This window comes from Mastigoproctus giganteus, chromosome 1 (genome assembly GCF_048544385.1).
Source record: "Mastigoproctus giganteus isolate SK-2022 chromosome 1, ASM4854438v1, whole genome shotgun sequence".
Taxonomy (NCBI): domain Eukaryota; kingdom Metazoa; phylum Arthropoda; class Arachnida; order Uropygi; family Thelyphonidae; genus Mastigoproctus; species Mastigoproctus giganteus.
In genome coordinates this window covers 265,961,639-265,981,673 of record NC_143575.1, presented here as the reverse complement: position 1 = coordinate 265,981,673, position 20,035 = coordinate 265,961,639, and the positions used below count along the sequence as shown (strand labels likewise).

General features: G+C 39.5%; 1 protein-coding gene across 1 annotated transcript; it reads left to right on the top strand.

Annotated features, from left to right (window-relative positions):
- Window positions 1-5,037: 5,037 nt before the first annotated feature.
- LOC150091941 (acetylcholinesterase-like) lies at window positions 5,038-13,685 on the top strand. Its single transcript, XM_090370380.1, has 3 exons — window positions 5,038-5,065; window positions 9,475-11,041; window positions 12,797-13,685. Exons 2-3 carry the CDS (start codon window positions 9,501-9,503, stop codon window positions 12,963-12,965), a joined length of 1,710 nt encoding a protein of 569 aa, XP_090226506.1. The 5' UTR covers window positions 5,038-5,065; window positions 9,475-9,500; the 3' UTR covers window positions 12,966-13,685.
- The last annotated feature ends 6,350 nt before the right edge of the window (window positions 13,686-20,035 follow it).

The following is a 20,035-nucleotide window of genomic DNA, read 5'->3' as shown; positions in this document are numbered from 1 at the left end:
CTTGGAAATGTTCCTCGAATCATTCAAATACAATTCGTGCATGGTGGATGGTTGCGTTTTCGTCTTGAAAGAATTCATCGCAATCCTGGTAGAAATGAAGTACTGAAGGGAAAGTTAGTCCGATAAGACAGAAAGATATTCATTGAAAGTAAGAGAACTTTCTAACGGTGAGCATACCCAGACCGTACTAACAGAACAAAATCTGTACCATGATACTACTTCCAATAGCTTGAGTGGTATATACAAGAAGACAGTCTGCACAAATAGCTTCATGGCGTTCACATCACGCTTCTCACCCTACTATTAATGCAAAAAAAAAAAGGGTAAATTGAGGCTCGTCAGCACATATGATTTTTGTCCACTGTCCCACAGTCCAGTCTTGCTGTTGGAGGTACAACTCCAGTAGAACCGTTCGATTTTTTGTTGAGAGAAGTGGCTTTCGTATAGACACTTCATCTCTCGCCGCATAGTTCTTTTTGAAGGGGATCTTTGTTTCCCTAAATTGAATTTTTCAGTGGTCTTCAGCACACTTGACCTCTTATTCTAACACACACAGTTCACTAAATTCCTGGTTCGGTTCTTAGAGTATCGAATTTCCAGGCCTCAACAAATTGTAAAAGGAATCGTCCAGACTGTCTTCTCGAATGCCACTGTTCTTCTATAAAAATCGAAAGATTCAACTACAGTGGTGCTGCAAACTCCAAGACTGGTCTGCGGAACAGTGGAAAAAGATCACGTGGTCTGACTAGTCTCGATTTACACATTTTTGCAATAATGGTAGGTTGGTGGGTGAAACTCTGGAAGTTCCGGAAGCCATATATCCCGATCTCGAGAGCTCTTGTGACCTTTTGTGACGGTCATATTGAAAAGACAGCTGCTGCCACTGAAGAAGCGATAAGAAAATACCACGTTTGTCTCACTTATGGAATTATTTCCAATCCTTTTGTCCTTTTGAGTCCTAGAAAATTGAGACCAACACATTTCTAGCTGATTGGATTGGAAACTTTTCCGGGGTTGGATATCTTTTCACTGCATGCTTTCTAATTTGGATTCGGGATCATAAAAAATGTGTGGCCAAGTTTCTTCACTAGTCAGCAAATGGGATAAAATTCTACCTGGGTCAGCAAGAATTTATTTTAAATTGTCTTTTGACTCCACCGTCTGTTACGAATGGAAACTTTCTGGGAACCCATCTTGCACAAACTTTGTAAATTCCCAAATGCTCATGTATTAATATTAAAATGCTTCCATCCGAACAATGCAAGTTGAATTTTGATTCATCAGGGAAAATAACACATTTCTCTTATTATTCGTTTATTTTTGAAATGATTATTAGAAATAGAGGATGAGTATACTATATGCGGGACCTGTTAATCAAAATATTCATCAGGTTGCATTGTTCTTCACAAAATTTCATATAACTCTGCTGACTATATATTTAGATTTAAAAAGCAGGGGTGCTGCAGTTCAGCAATACCTACCAACGAGCCGCCCCTGGACTGCCAGTTTCTGACAATTTTTGTTATAAGCGTGCTTGAGTACAATGAGAAATTATTAGAGATTTTGAAGTAGTATTTCCAAGATTTTAAGTTAGATAGTAACTGAAACCTTACAATATAATAATATAAAATGCACTTTCGAACTCAATATTTTCTGTATGTAAGAGTATCATGCAGGTTGTTGGTGGTAGAAGTACTAAATTTTCAGATTGAAATCGTGGCTCATAAAGTTCAGCCGGGATGGTCGGAGATGTACAGTAGATAACCGATTTCGAGTAGCATCAGCCAAAAAAAAATTAAATAATAAAATAAATAAATAATTAAAAAACCAATCCCACGCATCCATTCCCTCTAAACGTTTGTCCAGTTCCTCCTTGAATTTATTTAAGCTATCAACTTCCACAACGACAGATGGAAGTTTGTTCCAGCAATCAACAACCCGCTGGCTAAAGGCAAATTTTGAATCTATGCCCCCCTCAGGTTCTTAATCTGAACAAGAAGAAGAATCCCACCAGCATTGAGCTTGCTCAACCAATTCAAGGCCTTATACACCTCAATCAGATTACCTCGCAGGTGCAGTCTCCAGCCACTGCAACTTGCAGAACTTAAGCCTCTCTTGGTAAGAGGATCCCTTCATTCCCCTCACCAATCTTGTTGCCCTTCTCTGTACACGCTCAAGTAAATCTACATCCTTCCTAAAATGAGGCCTCCAGACCTGCACGCAGTATTCAAGGCGTGGCCTGACAATTGCCTTATACAGAGGGACAATCACCTCCTTTTCCCTGCTAGCTAAATTCCTGTGTATCATTAACAAGACCCCATGGCCGGCTCTGGTAGCCTGTCTGCATTCTTCAGAATAATTCAAGACTCAGAAAAAAATCGGAAATAGTGTTGCTGTAGAAAACAAATCCAGATAATTTCGCAGAAACAATAAAAAAAAAAAAAGAGCACATTTTTTGTTGTTCTTAGCTGATAAACAAATTCCTTTTGTAAAGAGATACAGTACGTTTCTAAAACTCTAATCCATTAATTGATAGTAGTGTTTGTGCTGCCATCTATTGGGCATATTGAGCAGTATTACTCTGTAACGCCTTAATTAATAACGGCAACATTTCTGAAAACTTACTTCGAATATTTATTACTTTTTACATTGAACTAATTGAGCGAAATTTCATTTTTAACTTCAAAATCTGAATCTCAATAACAGAAATTCCACTGTACATAGAGCTCAAATGGTAAGGAATATCTTGAAACTGAAGATATCCAACGAAGCTCAAATGGTAAGGAATATCTTGAAACTGAAGAAATCCAACGACTGACTTGGCCAGCACGATCACCAGTCTTAAATCCAATCGAATATGTGTGGGACGCCCTTGAGTGTCGCATTGCACGTCTGAACAACAAAAAAATGTATTCTTTTATAATTAATTCTGCGATTCCATGTAGATTTTAATTACTTCTCATTAGTTCGTCACTATAAATAATGCGATTTTGTTTATTTATTTATTTTTATTATTATTTTTCCCTCCAGTTATAACGTACATAGCAGAAAATTGGGAACACGTGCTATTTTTATATACAGTATTTGTACCAGTAAGGAAAAATAGGTAACTGTTCCATAGTATAAAGCATTGGTTGGGCTACACGTGATGACCTTGCAGCCAGCACCAAATTATGATCGTTATCTTTAAATACCGCGCTGAAGAGGCTAGTTAAGAACACGCAAAAATTTAATGTTATTACCCGGTTACTGTACAGTATTTCCTTGAATACTTCACGCTCCCGAAGTCTTGTTGTCTCCAGATGATATAACGTCTAGAATCTCTTTGCAGACTGAAACAGGACTCTTCAGAGAACAGAATTGCATCCCATTTGTCAGGTTTGCAAATCACATGTTCATAGTACCGATTTCGACAAGCTCTCCGGTAGTTTGGGGTTAATGGGATTAAAAAAAAATCAAATTATTATATTAGGGCCACCCGTAATTTCCTACGTATACCCGGATATGTCTGTAAATTGAGTGTGTTCTCTGGTCGATTTGTCTGTTTTGTCGGACGAAAAACCAGTTTCTGGGTGGGGGGGGGACCTTGCTATCTACGCCTGAGACCGACTAACTCAACCACGGAAAGAAAAAAGCCTATTAAAATTCCTCGCGTCATGGCAGGGATTGGAACCCGGGCCTTTTACATCCGATGTGGGGAGGACGGTGATAATATCACTGTGCTACCACACAGACGGGGTTAATGGGATTTATTATTAATTTTTTTTTTTATACTTTGTTGCGGCCTCCAGTAAAATTACTAATTAAAGAATGACGAATTTATTAGAAGCTAACTTATTGAGGTTCAAGGGTCCTGCAATACTGTACTTACAAATCCGTACCATGCAAAGGGAATTGAATAAAATGGGTATTGGCAGTCGTCTGACTATTCAGAAGCCACTTGTTAAGGAGAAAAACAGAAAAATCCACTTTCAATGGTGCTGAGAACTTCGTGATTAGACCGTGGAACAAAAGAAGAAAGTCATGTGGTCAGATGAATCACGATACACTTTGTTTTGCACTGATAGTAGGCAGAGGGTGTGGTGAGAATATCACAAAGCGATGGACACTGTTTGCCTTGTTAACACGACCCAACCCAAGCATCTGGAAGTGGTATCATGATATGGGGAATGTTTTGTTTGCTCAGACTGGGTCCGTTGATATCGGTGGAAGGTCGAATGTCATCACGGAGTACCTGAATTTTGTATTGGATCTACTGCACCTGCAATGTTATACTTTTGTCCCAAAGGTGATGGCCACTTTATGGATGACATTGCAACAGCGCATCGTCCCAGAATGTCTATGAGAATATGGCACATTTTTCCATCATCTTCCATGCTCACTCCAACATTCACCTGATCTCAATCCTATTGAGAATATGCGAGTTATGCTGGAGAAAGCGCTACTCGGCGACGAGTCCTCTTCTTTCAAATTTGTAGCCGGTAAGCGATTTGCTGGAAGAATGGCAACAATTAGACAGCAAAACGCACTAAAATACCTTTTAGAGGATCCATGCCACTTTATTCGAATAAAGATTCGTAATTTTTTTGCCCAGTGTGTGTATTTATGTTAAATTAATAATACTTTATAATTCCAAAAAGAAATACTCACCTAAAAGAATACAATAAACTTTCACATACACTAACACATCATCTTCGTGATGTCATTCATGGTCAAACAGCACCCTTTGAAATCTATTAAACAATTTCTAATAATTCAGGCGTAAAATGCAATGTTCTTAGAAATTCTTATTCTGTATAGGGCAAATAATGGCAAAATGAATGGGGAAAGAAAATACTTCGGGTTGTTTTAATCTGTCATTAGTTTCGCCACTATTACAGTATTAAGAGCCTTATACCCGACGAAGGATGGTTGAAGGGTGGGAGATGAACAAGGATAAAATATTATACATTGAAAATTAAGCTTATTTCGAAATCTATGAGATATATAATGACACCAGTGCCACTCGTGTGTCAGAATGAAGAAAATAGAGGGACAGAGTGTGTCTTCAAACTAAGAAATATACGTAAGTAATCCTAATTCGTAATTTTATCTTGATATGATAATAATTTATATATGATGAATAATAATTTTAATTATGAGGGACAATTATTGTTAGACCATCCAACTAAATTTCTTTGAGTTATCATCTAAATGTTGGCAAATTAAGGTTACATTTTTTTAGATAACTAACCGAACTATGAGAAGAAAGTTGAATAATTTGGGATTTGGTATTCGTGTGCCTAGACGGAAGCTACTTTGCAAGAAATCGAAATATTCGACTGGAGTGGTGTAGTCAACGCCAAGACTGGACTGTGTAACAGTGGAAAAAGGTCATGTGGTCTTTTACGCCACACTTTCACCAGAGGTGATGGTGTAGGGCGAACCTAATGAAGCCATGAATCCAGATTGCTGTCTACCACTCAACAGGCTGGAGGTTGTACCATGGTATTATGTTCTAGTGATACGGACTGGGTACCGTTGGAAGGTCATGTTACTTTCAGTGATTTTCCTTATTTAATAGACGACTCCTGCTGAAGTGAAGGTTTTTTAGAAATTAATAAATAACAAACCCTTGGATGTGGATCAAACAAGGTATATTGGTGGCAGTGTACATAGCAGATAGCTCTTTTAAACACTATTGTGTAATGATAAATTCAAGTCATACTTGAATTTAAAGACTCCATAATTACTTGTAAACTCCATACTTATAAGCTCCATAATTACTTTAAGGAAACAATCCTTGATCTATTAAAGCAAAATGTAATTTTCTGTTGTGGCAGCCAGGGACGCGTGAAGGTAAAGTGATGTCGAGATCTGGTAATTAAGTTGATCATAATATACAATAAAGAAGTAGATAAAGATTCCTGGAAGTTTAAAGTGTTTATAGTGATGTCAGCGTGAAGTAGAAACGTAAATTCTGATAGAAAAATAAGTAGTGGATCCTGAGATAGAGAGTGAAATTTCAGCAATTCAGTTTTCTTTATAAATGTGGTATTTGTAAGAGTTCAAAATTATCAATAAATTCCATTATTGCAAAAGTTCGGGTCAACTCGTCCATCATGCAGTATGAGTGATGACTTTTGAGGTTATGATGAACGCCGTGGCGAGATCCAATATGCCTTACATTTCGAGGGTACAGCTCTAAAACGGTGTTCGCAGACCGGCCCCTAGTTAGTACACCGGACCGAATACTCTGCCAGATAGTGACTGAGGGAGTCCGAGTAGTGTGTATTCGGGGGGGCATTGTCTACGCCACGTTATGTCAAGGGTCTCGGATATTCTTACCATGTGTATGCCATATCCAAAAATTTCATTACTTCATACAGCATGTCTCTCTCTCAAAAATGCTCGTTTTAAGCTAGGCATACATGTTATTTTTAGCCCCTGTATTATCGTATTAGAACTATGGATTTATTTCGTGTTAACAGTGCAGTTTTTTACCAAATAGATAATTACAACTTGAGGATTCTGTTGGTAAGCATAGTTTTGTGTTATTAGAGCTCTCTTTCGAGTTTCTTCCATTTTCTTCTCACTGCTATTGTTCTTTGGTCACTCAGCTTAGGCGCCATAGCCGAAGCTTTTGGGAGGTGGCCACTCCTTTGCCTGACCACTACAGTCTCTATCCTTGCTAATTTGACTGGGGCTGTTTTCCCCCTTCCGTGACCTTGGACGGGCGTCGCATTGAAGCTACCAGTTTCACCGTTTTGTGCCTCCGGTGTTTACTTCCTTCTTACACTTACCCAGTGCCAGCAGTGCTTGTCTCAATAGCTCGCATGCGTCGCAAATTTTCACCATCTGCATAAAGATCTGTACAGCACACCCATTTTATGCCAAGATCAGCTACCAGACTGCAAAAATCTGACCTGAAGAGTCTGTTCTGGACTCCGCGAAGACTGAAGAGGTTTCAAGTTAAACTCTTCTTTTGTCTCAGTGCCATCACTTTTAGATATTAAATTTGCTCTACGCATATATTTCTGATTTCAGTTAACATGGATGATAAACAACCTACTGTAGCTGATATCTTTTCTCCGTTGCCATCTCTTGGTGAGATCTCAACACCTCTGACCCCTCAAGTGCCATTGACTCAATCACTGGAACCAGCTATTGCCTCTCAGGAAAGTTCATCTTCAAAAGTTGCTACTGATTCTCTTTCACAATCAACTCTTGACAAAGAACGTCAGACGGAGCTCCCTTCGAGTAATAAACTTGGAACTGCAGGCGCAGAGGAGAAAAATAATTTAACAAATGCTCAGGCAAGCGACCCGGGACAGAATGTTCTTATTTTATACGACAGAATTGCAAAAATGAGACGGGATCTCTCTAGCTTCCTTTCTTATGAAGGCAACAAGATTACCAAGCAATCGGGTAACAGTATAATGGATAAATGGCTCAATTTGGAGACTGTTGCGACTTATCTCCTTATAGAGAACGAAAAGCTAAAGGCCCTAAACATAGAAATAAAAACACGTACCAATCTTTTGGAAAGAGTTATAAATACATTTTCCGGTATAATAACAACAAATATGGCTTGTTTGGCCAAACAATCTGTTAGTGACAGTTCCTCTACAGACAAACCTACATTAAGACATGATGTGTCCCCTACCCCGATTGTCACGGATGATTCAACTTTGCAGGAAGACGCTGCTACTGACACCTCTATTGTCAGGACCTTTGCTGATGCTACCCGTTCCGCTGCAAATGTTCCTAAACTGAAACCTGACAATGTCTTAATTCTTAGGGCTTCTGAAAATAGTGATTGTAAGTCAAGTGCTGACGTTAAGACATTGGTGGCTAAAACTCTTAAATCGGATTTAAAAAATGTTAAGATCAAGTCTCTTAGGCTAGTGAAGAACAAAGGAGTCTTGCTGGAAACGGCCTCTAAAGCAGATCTGGAGTGTTTTTCCTCCTCGGAGTCTTTTACATCTGCAGATATCAGTTCAGGTGTTCCTCGAAAGGGAAACCCCACTGTACTGATTTATGATGTCCCAAAGGAATTGACACGTGACGAGATACTTGAAAATTTATATAACAAAATCTTGGCGGTTCGCATTTTACATTTGAGGAGGTTAAGAACGGAACTTTCTTTCGTTTCTCAACTAAAGCAAGGTCAAATTTATCTATAAACTGAGCTGTTAGTTTTTTTCTCAAGATTTACAAACATATAATTACTCTGGAGCACATATTTCTTGCCTGGAGTTCTCATAGACACAGACCTTATACTGTTGTGACGAAATGCTTTCACTGCTTGGGATATGGTCAAACCGCTCAGTATTGCACGCACGAGTCCCCGTCTTGCAGTCACTGTGCGCATGGTGGTCATGGGTTTAACGAGTGTCCTAATAAAAACGAAGAGCCATCGTGTATCAATTGTAAGAGAGGAAAACGTGGCTTTCACCATTCTGAACGGATTCTGTAAATATTATTCTAGATAATCTTTTTCTACAGGACAATGTGAGCTCCGACTCTGATTTCCACACTAATATTCGTTCTGCCAATTCTCAATGTTTCTTCAATTAAGACTGAGCCTTTTAGTGCCATCGAGTTGGACACAGCGGTCAAACAAGTGAAAGTTAAGAAATGCCCATTGATGGACATGTTGGAGAGTACCTTTATTGTACGGCTCGCCAAGATTAAGCCCAGTATACTTCTACAACTTTTCAATAAATGTTTAGATGCTGGGACTTCCCAGATCTGTGGAAGACAGCCCTTTAATAATCTTTAAAGTCCCAATAATCTTTCTGTATCTTTAATAATCCCAATAATCTTTCTGTCTACGTTTGAGATGATTAACTGAGCCACGGAATGAAAAAGGCCCATAAAAGCTCCTCGCTTCATTGGTGGATGCGACCAGTTTTTTCCCCATTCTGTGTGAGGAGGACGGCAATTATAAACACTGTACGGACTATTCACAGAGTTGTGTATGGTTTGTTGGGCTCTGCTGATTGAACCCTCGTTGGTAGCACAGTTGGTAGGATCGCCATCCTCCCTACATTGGATGTAAAAGAATTGAGTTTGAGTTCCGTCAATGATGTGAGGAATTTTTCAAGGGGACTTTTTCACAACGTGGCTAAGTTAGTCGGTCTTAGGCGAGGGTAGCATTGTTCTTCTTCCAACAAAACACAAAACCAATCTTAGAACACGCAATTTACAGACAATATGCATGGAACAAAACGGCCTTAGCTCCTTAAGTCGCCAATGCTCCTTAAACCCTACAACAACATCTGCTGATTGAACAATCAGGAGTCAATCGTTCTTTTATGAAGTTGTTTCTTAATCGAAATTATCTGCAAAGTAAACCACTCTTTTAAAGTCAATATTAAGTTCATAAGACATTTTATATTACTAAAAAACAACTGTCATGACTTAGTCAATCTCAAAGATAAACTATTAATATGAATTGCAATAAAGCTACAAAATATCATTTTTTTCTAGGTTTTTCCTTAAGGAACAATAAAGAAATGAAGATCACAGAAAGAACTTATATCTATCCTGTAAAGTGGAGATATTTGCTTATATTTGCAACAATCACAATTCATTTCTATCGGTTAGCCGACACAGGACATGCACAACTTGAGGATCTGATTGTACACACCACAAAAGGACCTGTAAAAGGTAAAAATATTAATACAACCGAAGGAAAAGTAGTGGAAGTTTTTCTTGGAATACCGTACGCGAAACCACCCGTAGGAAAGCATCGTTTCCGTCCTCCAGTACCCATTGATCAATGGAATGAAGTATTCGATGCTACTAAGACACCAAATAGGTGTATGCAAAAAATATCTTTAGGAAATAAGAAAGTGGATATCGTTATAAATTTCTTTTCTACGAAGGTCTCTAGTGAGGACTGTTTAACATTAAATGTCTGGAGACCAAAACCTGCACCACAAAATGCACCAGTTTTAATATGGATACATGGAGGAGCATTTGAGTTTGGTTCAGCGAGTATGGCTAATTACGACGCTCGAGGTTTAGTTTCGAAAGAAAATGTAATTGTGGTAGCCATGAATTATCGACTCGGACCTTTTGGGTTTCTTTATTTGGATCATCGAGATGCGCCAGGAAATGTAGGGTTACTTGACCAGCTAATGGCAATTCGTTGGGTTCAAGAGAATATTGCACATTTTGGAGGAAATCCCAAGAGTATCACACTGTTTGGGCAGAGTGCAGGGGCAGCATGTGTGGCATTTCACCTACTATCTCCATTCAGTAGAAACCTTTTCAACAGGGCGATCATGCAGAGTGGAACTCCAATATCGCCGTGGGCACTGCATGACAGGAAAAAGGGTTTCGATCAAGGAATTCGATTAGCAAAAGCATTAAATTGTTCTCAAGGTCATAATGACAGTAATGCTATTTTAGACTGTCTCTGGCAAAAAAATGGAATCGAAATCGTTGGAGAATCTATCAAGTTGCGTGAACCCATGAACGCGACTTTTGCTCCTGTGGATAATGGAAATTTCATGGAAGATCTCAAAATATCCCTAGAGAAGAAACATTTCAAGAACACAAGTATCCTTACTGGTACCAATTTAAAGGAAGGGAGTGTATTCCTTGCAGTTGTCTATTCCGAAGTATTCGACATATTGGAGGAGATTTCGATCACACGCGATGAATTCTTGTCCACAATGAAGATATTTGTTCCTACCAAAGACGAGTTAAATCACTCTTCTGTTATCTCTGAATACTCAGATTCGCTAGATTCTGATTACGTTGATAAACTTGTTCAGTTAGTAGGAGATATTAATTTTGTATGCCCCAGCAACCACTTTGCAAACAGTTATGCCGAATCAGGAAACAACGTGTACATGTACAGGTTCGATGGTAGAGCACAATCTTTATTTTCGATCAACTTTCCGAAGTGGATGGGATCCTTTCATTCAAGTGAGATTGCTTACGTTTTTGGATCGTTTCTTAATCCGTTATTAATCAACAATAATCATGATGAAGTTCGGCTATCATCGAAGATTATGAGATATTGGGCCAACTTTGCAAGAACAGGGTAAGCTTTCTTTCAATTATCGTTGTTAAAACAATGTGGAAACGTATTAATGTCCAACTTTTAGTGTTAATTTATAATACTGTAGAAATGCATATTACAAGCTTTACTATCAAAAGTACACATGCTGGCCAAAACAATACGAACCTTTGTATTAAGACACTCACAGACAGAAGAAAGGCAATACGCCATAATGCTACTATGAAGTGGGATAATGGCGTGTTGCCTAATGGGGGTATACAGACTGCATAGGCTGTTAAACTGCAGTAATCTGAAGCCAAAATGGAAAAAAACAAGTCGTTTAGACAAAAAAATAGGACATTCAGTGGGCAGAAAATAACATCTGAATTCAACCAAGCCCAGACCTGCCCTAATTCAACCCGTACCATGCGCAGGGAATTGTGTACTGGCAGTCGCCTGCCTATTCGGAAGCCACTTGTTTCAGAGAAAAACAGAAAAATCAGCTTGCAGTGGTGCCGAGAACGTCGTGATTGGACAGTGGACAATGGAAGAAAGTGATGTGGTCAGAAGAATCATATATACTTTGTTTTGCGCTAATAGTAGGCAGAGGGTATGGCGAGAACATCACGAAGCGATGGACCTTCTTGCCTTTTTAAGACAATCCAAGCATCTGGAGGCGGTATCATGGTATGGGGAATGTTTTCTTATAACGTACCGGGTCCGTTGATACCGGTGGAAGGTCGGATATCATCAAGTGAGTACCTGAACTTTGTATAAGATCTATTGTACCCTGCAATGTTACACTTTATCTCGAAGGCGATGGCCACTTCATGGATGACAGTGCAGCAGGACATCATGTGCCACAATCGTACAATAATGGTTCGGAGAACGATACGGATTTCCACCACCTTACCTGTCCCCCACATTCACCTTATCTCAATCCTATTAACGTGTGGGATATGCTGGAGAGAGAGCTATTTGGCAACGAAGTCCTTTTCCTTCAACTTTGTCGCAACTATGCGATATTGCTGGAAGATATGATTACAATTAGACCAAAACGCACTAATAGACCTTATGGCAGTGATCAGCAACTTTTTTCTTTTGCTACTTTTTCTACAGCGTTGAACCTTTTCCTTTTTCTACAGCGAACTGCAGATAGAACCGCTGCATACTACAACCATGCTTGCAAGGTGCTCGAATTGAAATTGTGTCGTGGATTTTTAATTTTTTAAGTGAATTAAAATGTTTGGCTAGGTCAACCATGTTGGGATCACAATGACAATAGGAACTTTACGCCTATATCAGCTGTACTAATTAAGTTCCCGGACTGGTGCAATAAAAAGTACACAACGTGAAGGAGCTCAAACATGGTTTTATTTTTATTTGAAGTAATTACCACCTGATTGAATGCACATATTACACCGTTCTAAAAGTTTCAGAAAAGAGTCCGAGGAGGGGTCCAAAGAGATGATCATATTAATGTTCAGTCTGATGGTTAGTTTTTTTTCTTTGTTTTTCTCAACGTCTGGAAATCTCTTTCATTTGAGGGCAGTTTTCACCTTGGGAAAGAGGAAGTCTGCTGATGCGAGATCTCTACTTCTATAACGAGCTGCTGGAACGAGTACAGAGATTGGTGAATGCAGCCTTCTGCTGTGGAACCTCAGTTAAATAATCGAGTTCCTTGTGAAAGGAATTGTATTACTTATTTATTAATGAATCATATGGTTATTTGAAAAGATCTTATTTTACCACTAGAAACAACATTTATTTTAACTACGATATTCATTTGTTTTGCAGGGATCCAAATATATCGCCCGATGGATCGACAGAGGCAGAGATATGGCCCATTTATACCACACTAAACAAGGAATATCTTATTTTTGATAATTCTCTTTCTCACTCTACAGGTCATGCATATCGTGAGAAAACATGTGCTTTCTGGAAAGACTACATTAAGAATATTTGAACAGGAAATCGAGAATAATACTTCATGTTCCCCTTCCGTTTAAAAGGATATTTCTGTACAAATTTAGTTTTATCACTTCTACCTCCCCACCTTTCTTAAAACATGGCAATAATGCTTGAAATTTGATATTCACTAGAAATTCAAATAAACACCATCCGAACCATTATGCGTTCCATGCGCCAAATATTTAAATAAATTTCCAGAATATCTGTAGAATTTAATTAGTGTTACCATGGAACCCAGCAGTACATTCACTAGCCAAAAAATCAGAAACACCTTTATTTAATATCCAGTAGAGCCATCTTTTTCCTGAATTATAGGCCACTTTGCGGATTCCACTATGTGTCTGAAGAGTTCTAGCTCCAGATTTAAGTTTTCTTCCTACAAGATATTTTTCAGGTTATGTATTGTGGTCAGTAGAAACTGCGACCCCTTCCAGCATAACCCACTAATTCTCAATTGGATTCACATGTGGAGAATTAGGTGGCCAAGGATGCTGGAAATCTTAAGAACGTTCCTGAACCACACAGATACAAGTGGACAGTCTTGAAAGAGTTCGTCGCAATCAGGGTAAAATTAAGAATTACACAATGAAGTTGGTCCGATACAATAGGAAGATATTTAATGGAAGTAGGCCGGTTGTAGAGTTTTAGGCGCGTCAGCAACTTAGGCCATATTGCGCGGTATATAAAATGTAAATTGCGTGTCGTCGTCGATTTTTTGGATGAAACCCCAGGGTCTGGGAGAAAAAAAAAAAAAAACCATGCTATCCTCCCCTAAGATACCAACTCGGCCATCTTGTGAAAAATGGCCATAAAATTCCTCGCGTCATTGACGGGATTCGAAAAAGAAAGTGATTATACCAACTGTGCAACCCACGAGAGCTCACTGGAAGCAACAGGATCTTCTAACGATATTTGCGGACCCAGACCGTACCAACAGAACATATCCTATAATATGATACCATCTCCAGACACTTGAGTCGTGGACCCGTGATTATGGGATGCATGACTTCATGAGGTTCATACTCCAATTTCACCCTACCATTTCTGCAAAAAAGTGTATGCTACCCTTGCCTGAGACCACTAACTTAGCCACGTTTTGAAAAAGACCCATAAAAATTCCTGCAGTCATCGACAGGATTCGAACTCAGGTCTTTTTTACCCGGTGTGGGGAGGACAACGATCCTATCAACTGTGCTACCCACGAGGACCATTATATTCTTGTCTCGCACAGCTTGAGAATATTTATTGAAAAACCAAGGTTTGGATGAAGGACTAGATTTTAAGGGGATTGGGGAATAAAGGATTTCATCCCTACAAGAATAATTTCACTAATACTATCTGTGACCATGGAGATATCTATAAAGTAGTCAGGAACTGAAACTCTATGTACAACAGAGAGTGGCAGTATTTCCCTGTGTGATGCAGACGCCACACAATAATCCATGTTTTCATTGGTTCACACCTCGGTGGTCACCTCCAGTATATATCCACCATCTCTCTTTAATTCAGCTATCATAGTTTCCTCAATCTCCTTCTGGGTCTTGTGCCCCTCAACTTTTCTTTCTGTCACATCATTAATTTCTCTTTCGGAACACATAGTATATCCAATCCAATTTCACTTGCGAATTTTGATTATTTCAATCAGGATTTTTCACCTCCACCCTATTCAAAATTTCTTAATTCCTTACATTATTGACCCGCACATATTTGATCGGATTTAAGTCTTGTGATTATGCTGGCCACGGCACTCGTTGGATATCTTCAGTTTCAAAGTATTCCTCAACCACTTGAGCGCTAGGTGCAGTGGAGCCCAGATTTTCGTTTCATGCACGTCAACGTGCACGAAAAAAAAAAAAAAAAAAAAAATACGGACCAATTGCACCCCTAAAAAGTCCAACATAGGGTTCGAGGTACCTCTGTGCAATTACGTTACCAATATCAAAAACACGAAGAGGGAGGCGGCAGGTAATCATTATTCTGCCCCACACGAGAACACCAACTCCATCATCCGTAAGTGTCTCTTTCTCTGATGTTGGAGCAATGGTACTGCATTCCTCCAGATGAAATAATGTCTAGAATTTGTTTGCAGGTTAAAACGCGACTTATCAGAGAACAGAACTCTACCCTATTTGAGCAATGCAGACAGGCTGCCAGGGCAGGTCATGGGGTTTTATCAATGATATATAGTAATTTTGCTAGCAGGGAAAAGGAGGTGATTGTCCCTCTGCATTATACAGAGGGACCATTGCCTTATACAGAGGTGATTGTCCCTCTGTATAAGGCAATGGTCAGGCTACGCCTTGAGTACTGCGTACAGGTCTGGAGGCCTCATTTTAGGAAGGATGTAGATTTGGTTGAGCTTGTACAGAGAAGGGCAACAAGATTGGTGAGGGGAATGAAGGGATCCTCTTACCAAGAGAGGCTTAAGTTCTGCAAATTGCAGTGGCTGGAGACTAGGCACCTGCGCTGTGATCTGATTGAGGTGTATAAGGCCTTGAATGGGTTGAGCACACTGAATTCTGATGGGATCCTTCCACTTGTTCAGATTACGAACCTAAGGGGGCATAAATTCAAATTATGAAAAGGCAGATGTAGAATAGTTGTGCGGAAATTTGCCTTTAGTCAGCGGGTCGTTAATTACTGGAACAAACTTCCATCTGTCGTTGTGGAAGTTGATAGGTTGAATAAATTTAAGGAGGAACTAGACAGGCATTTGGAGGGAATGGTGTGATTTTTTTTTTTTTTTTTTTGGCTGATGCTGCATAAGCTCATACACTTGCTTTCTTGCATCACATGCCACTACTACTACTACTACTACTAATTAGGCAGACCAGCCAGCGTTTCCAACAACCATGCCACTATTTACATTACTGTACAAATAATATTAACACAAATATTATACTGTGCCACTATACAACCACTAGTGTCTGCGCCGGTAGCACAGTGGTATCGTCACCGTCCTCCCCACACCGGGTGGAAAAGGCCCGGGTTCGAATCTCGTCGATGACGCGAGGAACTTTAATGGGCTTTTTTCACTCCGTGGCTGAGTTAGTGGTCTCAGGCGTAGATAAAAAGGTTTTATCCCCAAAAACTGGGGTTTTTCGTCCAGCAAACTGACAAATCGACCAATGAATAGACATAAGACACAACACGGCAGATGAATTTAATTATTTGGGTAGCCTAAATATAATAGTTTAGTTTAAACAACCACTAATTGGTCACCACCCATGGAGCGAGGATCAGGGGCCAGGGACTTACTGTCAAGCGAACAAATGGGATGTATTTAATTCAAATGCATGCCTTCAACCATTGAAGGTCATGTAGTTTTGGGTTCATGTCCGAGGAAGCGTAATAAGTCATAAATCCACACACCAGTGCTACTCAACAAATAAGTTATATTCTTAGAACAGAAATAAGATGAGATCTGTGAACACATGTCAAGTAAATCAATTCAGCACAACAGAGTCGTAATCAGCGAAGCAAGTCGTCCTCTAAAGTGAAGACCACCAGACCAGCATTTGCACCCTACCTGTCAGCGAGCGCCTGTTTCTATAGTGCCGAAACAACACTTCGTGACACATTTCGCTAAAGGGCCACCTCCACCTGCGACTGCTCGGCTTCAAGTCACCCAAAGGCCGCCATCTCAAAGATTCATCTAAAGGACTATGACTTGCCATCCTGAGTACTGGAGATGTGGCTATCCCATTGAGCAAGCCAAAAAACAAAACGGGAATGAAGTGAGATGTTTTTATAGGCATGAATAATTTGCATAGTTTGTGGTTCTGTAAGGTGGTAGATCGATTTCTATTGGATACTTGGAATTTGCTTGCCAGGATGCCTATTATATCAAATATTCGTCTTGGGCGACACTGTTCACAATAAAATATTCATGCAACAAGGACATGTTATCCTTAACAAGTTTTGTAATTGAAATGAATAATTTGAAGTAATAAATCTAAATGTTTACAAATTTAAGGACTTCGAATTTTTCAGAAGGTAATACTTCCTTCTTGTGTCAAACATGAACACGAATTCTCCAAGGTGGCCCACTTTCCGTTTTAGCTTCATCCATTAGGGATTGGATGCATGTATGATCCGAAAAATGGCAAAGCCAATAAAAAGTTTTCGAGTCACTGACCACATTCCAGTTGAGGCCTCTTCTGTGGGAGGGTGGTCATTGTAACTACTGTTCAAGGGCGAGCTGGATAGCTATTATTACAAACACCATTATTATTACTATAATTATATAATTATATATCCGTCTAGGCAACACAATTGGTAGAATCACTGTCCTCCCCCACAGCGGATGGAAAAGACCTGAATTTGGGTCCAGTCGATGAAGTGAGGAATTTTTATGGGCCTTTTTCACAATGGCTAAGTTAGTCAGTCTCGGAGGAGGTAGCGTGGTTTCTTCTTCCGGTAACTCGGGATTTTCGTCCAGCAAAGAGAAATTCTAAACACCATTCAGGAGAGCAACAATGCCGGAAGGTCAAAAAAGTACATTTTCAGATGCTTGAGCTGGAATAAAAACTAAAAATAAATAAAATGAACTTAACGTGGAACTTTAAGAGATTACGGATGACATCAGATTCTTTGGATGCCGGAAGAAAAGAATAGGATACAGTAGAAAAGCACATTATATAAACAGAAAAACATTCCAGTAGTAGAAACAGCGAAGGTCATCCAGTAACCGACAAGATAACCTTCACTTGTTATTCTCTTCAACTTTCCATAATTCTGAGAAGAGTTTAACAGTAAATACAGTATAAAGTTTCGGCTTCTTTCAAACATATGGTACTTTATTACGCGGTTTATAGTTTACAGTTGCAGTTGCAGTTACAGTGGAAGAATCGTAAGTACTACTCTCTACCAATAATTGGTGAGTAATTTTGCAAATAGCGTTCATAAAGAAAAGGTTTTTTTTTTTGGCCAACATGGTTAATAAATTTTGAAAGTAAAATAATTCCAATAAAGAATAAATATTTTTGACAAATTGCATTATAAAAGATTTTATTGGGTTGTGTTGGTCTGTTGTATCTTCGGCCATTTATTCACGGGGACTCTGGTCAGATCTTCGTCTATATGTAGTAGTAGTAGTATTAGAGGCACGTGATGCGAGAATGCAAGCTTATGTAGCATCAGCCAAAAAAACAAACTAATTTCACACAACCATTCCCTCTAAAGGTTTGTCCCGTTCCTCCTTGAATTTATTTAAGATGTCAACTTCCACAACAACAGATGGAAGTTTGTTCTAGCAATCAACCACCCACTGGCTAAAGGCAAATTTTTGCACATCTATCCTACAACTTGTCGATCAATTCGGCCCTGGAGGGATTGTGCAAGGCTCAAGGGGTAGAATTTTTTTCAGCCTGGACTGTACTTGTTAACAGGAGAGATTGCTTCTACAGGGATGGGATACACTTAAATAGAAAGGGTGCAAGTATTTTTGCTGATACTGTCGAGGCAGAGTTAGGTGGGTCGGAAAACTGCTAGTTGGGGGGGGGGGAGACAAAGACCAACCAATAGATTGACAGTAGCCACTGGCAGAGGTGGAAGTGATTCTTGCACTGCTTCTATTGAACTGAGCAGAAGCCTGAAAAACAAGATGGAGGATATTTCAGAGACTGCTGGGAGTCATTGCGGTACAAGTAAACACATGGGTTGTGTTAGGGTAGCCAAGAATAGAAATAGGTGCATGTATACCTGCGTGTACACCAATGCTAGGAGTTTGGTAAATAAATTTGATGAATTTGAGGTATTGCTCAAAACATCAAAGGCAGAAATAGTGGGGATTTCAGAGACGTGGTGTCACACAGATATAAGGAATGCAGAACTGGAATTTGGGGAGTACAATGTGTATAGAAAGGATAGACAGGACAGGAGGGGAGGAGGGGTTATGCTATTAGTTAAAAAACACATAAAATCCAAGGAAGTGAAGCCAGTCGACATCGATGGACAGGGCAGTGTCGAGTCAGTTTGGTGTGACATAAGCATTGGGAGATCAAAATTGAGAGTAGCAGTGTGGTATAGGCCTAATGACTCTGATGAGTATAATAAGAAACTGTACAGGGAAATAGAGTGGGCCAGTAAATCAGAGAGTCTTATAATGGGGGATTTTAATTTCCCAGATACTGACTGGAATTTTGGGGCTGGTCACTCACACACTAGCAAGGCTTTTGTGGATTTATTGGATGATTGTTTTCTACATCAGCATGTTCGTGAGGCAACAAGAGGGAGCAATACTCTTGATCTGATTATCAGTAGTGATTCTTCATGCATTAAGAATCTGCAGATAAATGAACCACTAGGTGGCAGTGAACACAGTGTGTTGAAGTGGGATTTACTCAAGGAGGTAACTACCATCAGAGGTAAAGGGAAGGGTTTTTGTTTTCTTAAAGGCGACTATGATGGTCTGAGACAGTATTTAAATTCTATACAGTGGGACCAACTGATGATGTTACCAACAGCAAACTCAAAATGGGAAGCATTCAAGGAACTAATCTTGGAGGCTACCAGGCTTTACATACCAACTAAGAAATATTGTTCAAGGTTTAGGCCTAAATGGTTGTCAGATGAATTAATGAGACATGTGGCAGAGAAGAAAAATGCATGGGATACATACAAATTAATGGGTGACATGGAAGCCAATGATAGATATAAGTTGGTCTGTAACCAATCCACAAAGGAGATTAGGCAGGCAACGGCAGACTACGAAAAATCCTTGGCAAAGGATGCAAAGAAAAACAGAAAAGAGTTCTTTACCTATTTAAACTCAAGAAGGAAAGGGATGAATCAGATTGATCCACTGGATATTGATGGTTCAACAGTTGAGGATCCTGCTCAGGTGGCTAACAATCTAAACGAGTATTTTGCATCTACATTCACGCATGAGGAGTTATTCAGGAAGGAAAATGATGTAGGTAAAGTAAACATTGGCAGTGAGCTGGATGATTTTGTAATAACTGAGAGGAAAGTGGAGGAGAGATTGTTGAGGATAAACATAAAAAAGGCACCTGGGGTGGATGGGATCTATCCAGTTATATTAAAGGAGGCAGCAAAGGAAGT

Bases quoted from the DNA above. Each gene is read 5' to 3' on its own strand.
- LOC150091941 (XM_090370380.1), top strand. From the start codon at position 9,501: ATGAAGATCACAGAAAGAACTTATATCTATCCTGTAAAGTGGAGATAT. The intron at 11,042-12,796 runs GTAAGCTTTCTT...TTTGTTTTGCAG, and splicing joins GCCAACTTTGCAAGAACAGG to GGATCCAAATATATCGCCCG.